The 4,118-nt window shown below is 45.5% G+C and overlaps 2 protein-coding genes across 3 annotated transcripts in view; one reads left to right on the top strand and one right to left on the bottom strand.

The window, feature by feature from the left end:
• The window catches only part of Timp1 (TIMP metallopeptidase inhibitor 1), a 5,125-nt gene extending 3,517 nt beyond the window's left edge, over positions 1 to 1,608 (bottom strand). Inside the window, exons 1-2 of one of the 2 annotated variants that reach the window (XM_031346199.1) lie at positions 1,450 to 1,608; positions 573 to 704 (exon numbers count right to left, since the gene is read on the bottom strand). In XM_031346199.1, coding sequence (XP_031202059.1) covers positions 573 to 693 — 121 coding nt within the window. In that variant the 5' untranslated portion in view covers positions 694 to 704; positions 1,450 to 1,608. The remainder of the gene's footprint in view (positions 1 to 572; positions 705 to 1,449) is intronic. The other variant, XM_031346112.1, reaches the window with a different exon arrangement.
• Positions 1 to 4,118, top strand: part of Syn1 (synapsin I) — a 52,042-nt gene that overhangs the window by 40,941 nt on the left and 6,983 nt on the right. The gene's annotated exons all lie outside the window — the stretch shown is intronic.

Below are 4,118 nucleotides of genomic sequence, written 5' to 3'. Positions count from 1 at the left end.
GAGACTCCACAGGCACCTGCACACTACACATGGAATCCACACAAACATAAGCACAAATAAAAATAGTATTTTTGATGGACTTAGCCTGAATCCTCTTGCCTTTGATATTTCTTCTCAGTGATTTCCCATTCACCCAAATTGTTCCTTGGCCATAGAATTCCATTTGCCCATGTAATGTTGAGAGTTAAGCCCAATATCTATCTCTTCCCCCCCTTCTCTTGGCAAATTCTGATTGTCATAGTCCTGAAAGAAGTCTGCCTGTCTGTGTCCTAAGAAGTGCCATTAACAGCATTATTTAACAAGGGTTCGGGAATACTGTTTGGCTGGGATTAAAATTAAAGAAAATAGGCAGGCACCTCAGTAAGATGACTTTTGAGGCAGCCACCTATATGGATAACTACAGAAAAGCAAGTACATGGTACTGGGAGCAGACAGCACAAAGGTGGGCTTAGGCCTAAGGATGTCAGTGTGGCTAAAGCAGATGTACGGAAGGATAAGTAGAACTGCCCTAGAGACAACTGCCATAATGAACCCTATTGGACTAAGAGGGTCAGAAAGGGGGCCACACTCACCCAGATCCGAGTTGCAGAAGGCTGTCTGTGGGTGGGGTGGGGCACAGCTACAGGCCTTACTGGAAGCTGTTAGTGATAGCAACAAGAGGATGCCCGAGGCCAGAGATGCAAATGAGGCCATCGTGGTATCTGCTGGTAAAGATTAGGTGTTAGTAGGTTCCCAAACCAATGGCTTACATGACCATTGGCCCTAGGGAGATTCGGGACCTCTTTAGGTTAGAGAATGGAGTTGTGGCAGTTGGTGAATAAGGGAGCTGAGAACTTTGAATATAACAGAATTGGGGAAGTCTGACATTTGTATAGTGATGAATTTGGAGTTTGGGAAACTGGAGAAATATAATGGGGAGTTAGGGCTATTAAAGTATAATGGGCTGGGGAGTTCAGAGATATTGGGGGCTTAGAATAGGTTTAGGGTTTTAGGGAGCTGGGGAAATGGAGGTTAAGGGTTTTGTGGAATTTGGAGGTTTACTGTAATGGAATTGAGGAATTTGAAGGCAGAGAAATTGTTGAAGTTCCAGGAGCCAGACATGACAAAGAAAACTGCCAGAGTTACTGGGAGCCGTAAAGAATGAGGGACAATGAAGAAATTCAGGAGAATTGGCAAGTTGGGAAGTCTTTAAGGTATTAAAGGCTTATGGGTTTGGAGCACTTGGGGATGAATGCTAAGGGCATGAAGGATTCTGGACAGTCCAGCTTGGGACAATCATTCCAGACCCTCTCCCGTTATATTCCCCCTTGGCTAACTAGGGATCTTGATACCTGTAAGCCAAGTTGAGCGGTTAGTCTGGCAGGGGACTGGATGGGCCTTGGTGGTGGCCGCATCAACACAGGCTCCAGGCAAGCCCCAGTTCTGCCAGGACACCCGGCTCCTACTTACCTCTGGCGTGTCTCTAGGAGTCCGGATCTGCAGTGATGGCGGCAGGGACTGCACGGTGGAGAATAAATGTCCATGCGAGGGGTGGAGTTGGCGCGGAAATCACTGCCTCCAGGCTTCCTGGACGCGTTACTCATCCACCCACCGCTAGAGTCAAAGCCTAGGGGCGGGCCCCAGGATAAGCCCAAAGATACTCCCTCCTCTGCCAGCCAGCCCACTGCGTCCCCTTCCCCCAGTTCCACGTCATGCACATTCCTTCCTGGCGGCTTTGAAGGGCAGAAGAAAGACCGCCCAAACCCCTAAAGCCTTGTGCCTCTCCGTTTCCCACATTCCCCAAACTTCCCATGGCGGAAGCCAATAACTTCTTTCCCACGCCATTCATCCATTCACAAGAAAGACTTTCCTGTGGATCTGGAATTCTGGTGAGGGGTGACAAACTAGAAAAGCAATTGAGGGACATAACATGGAAGAAGAGGCACAAATACATAGTGGGGAAATTAATTACACTAAGAGTGTCTATGACTTATCGAAGATGGCAGTCGAATGTAGCAGAACTGGGAGGGAACTGAGGCTGTGTGCAGACAGGACAGAGCCTAGGTAGTAACCTCTTCCCCAAACCTTGCTGTGGCGACACACACCAGTGAGGATGTTTGAAGATATCACTGGCTACAGAGACCCTGTCTTAAACAGAAACAAAACCAAACAGGCAAATAGCTGAAGTAAAGAACTTTGTTAGGGTCACAGGACAAAACAAGGATTTAAACCTAGGCTCCCTGACCCTGGAATCCTAACTCAGGCAAGGCACAATCTTGACAAGCAGAGAATGGTATGGTGAGCATTGCAGGGGGTGGGATGATGGTAAAAGAAGCTAGTGAGTCAGTAGAAAAACCATTCCTACTCCATCCTGTCCCGCCCCTTCCCCACTAACCAGCCCACACCCCCGGTGGGGATGGGATGAGGCAACTGCTGCCTCCCAGCTTCCTGATGATGCAGGAATATTCCCTGGGGTCCTGTGGAAGGGTTCTATGGGCTAATTAGCACCCTCAATTAATACAGGGAGGATAGACCAATAATAATGACAATGGTTATAATCCTTAGAGGGTACATAGTCTATATAGCGAGTTCTAGGTCAGCCAGAGATATGTAGTGAGAGCCTGTGACAGAGACAGAGAGAGACGGAGAAAATAAGGTGGTGATGATCATAGCTGTTTACCGAGTGCTTACTGTATATCATTGCTAAGATCTTTATGTAAATTTACTTTAGCTAATTAAATTTTATTAACTTAGGTAGATTAGTCTAATAACCACAGGACACAAAAACCTCCTGCCAGCACTCAACAGAGTACTCACTATGTGCAATTCACTGTTTTAAAGGTTTTCTTTTTACATTGTGTGTGTGTGTGTGTGTATTTGTGCCATGGCATGCTTATATTGTTTAGAGGACAACTTGCAAGGGCCAGTCCTCTCCTTCCCTGTGGGTTCTAGGGCTCAAACTCAGGTTATCAGGCATGGAGGCAGGCAGCAAGCACCTTTATCTTCTGGGCCACATTGCCAGCCCAGAAATTTTGTTTGTTTGTTTTTTTGCTGTTGTTCTCCTTGTTCCTTAATGTTAATGAAGAGGTATTAAATCAATAACAACAATAATAGTAACCAACACTTTGAAGATTCAGGTTTACTATATGTGTATACTAAGATTTTCTTTTCTCTGAAATAATTGACTTATTCTTTCCAACATATCTGTGTGGTATGATTCATACTTTCACTATTTAGTGAGAAAACAGAGACAGAAAGGAGTCAAATGGCTGTCCAGGAAGGATAGTGAAGAAATTACTGTAGTGGTGGGAAGAGGTACAAAGAAAAGGAGAAAGGGAAAGAAACCAAAATTTTCAACCATCTGATTGTGAAAGTGAGGAGTGAGAAGTTGAGACAGGGGGCTGAGTCTAGACGGAGGGACTGAGGAGACATAAAAGACAGGAAAAGTACTGTCTCGCCTCTTCTATGACCCTGCTTCTGACGACAGCTCCTTAACTATGAAACTTGAGTCAGCACAGTTTTGCCAACTATTTACATTGAGGATTCAGATTATTGTACACAGTTGAAATGGAGTGAGGTGGATGTCACAGAGGAGTGTTTGGCCTGTGACTATCTGCTAAACTGGATAGGTGCAAGGTTCCCATAGAGATCTGATGTCATGTGCAAATACCTGATGATACCCACAGAGTATTAAGTGCTTGAGCTTGATTATTCCCTTTGTACAGATCAGAAAATTGAGGCCCAAGAAGACAGTACCTACCTGGGATTTTGTATGGCCTTGGGAAGAAGAAATGCCAAAATAGTAGGCTATAGGTCCCCAGGAAATCCCAAGCACACACTTATATGTACCCATAGTGTTCAGGCTCATGAACAGAGGAAGCAAAGAGGTTTGTGAAAAGGATCCACAATGTTCAGCAGATGGGAATAGATATTCTTGTGTATGAACAGCTCTTTCATGTATCTGTGCCTCTAGGGGTGGCTTCTGTTCCTCGGTGTGCTCCATGTCCCTTCCTGAGAGCCAGGTGTGTGTGCCTGAGTGTGTTGCTTCTGAGAGTGGAAGGTTGCAAATGTAACTATGCCTGTCTCAAGCTCCTCTGTGTGATAAGTATATGTCCAAGTAGAAGGTTTCTCCCTACACA

The sequence above is a fragment of the Mastomys coucha genome, chromosome X (genome assembly GCF_008632895.1).
Source record: "Mastomys coucha isolate ucsf_1 chromosome X, UCSF_Mcou_1, whole genome shotgun sequence".
Classification (NCBI taxonomy): Eukaryota; Metazoa; Chordata; class Mammalia; order Rodentia; family Muridae; genus Mastomys; species Mastomys coucha.
This window is presented reverse-complemented; position numbering and strand designations above follow the sequence as displayed.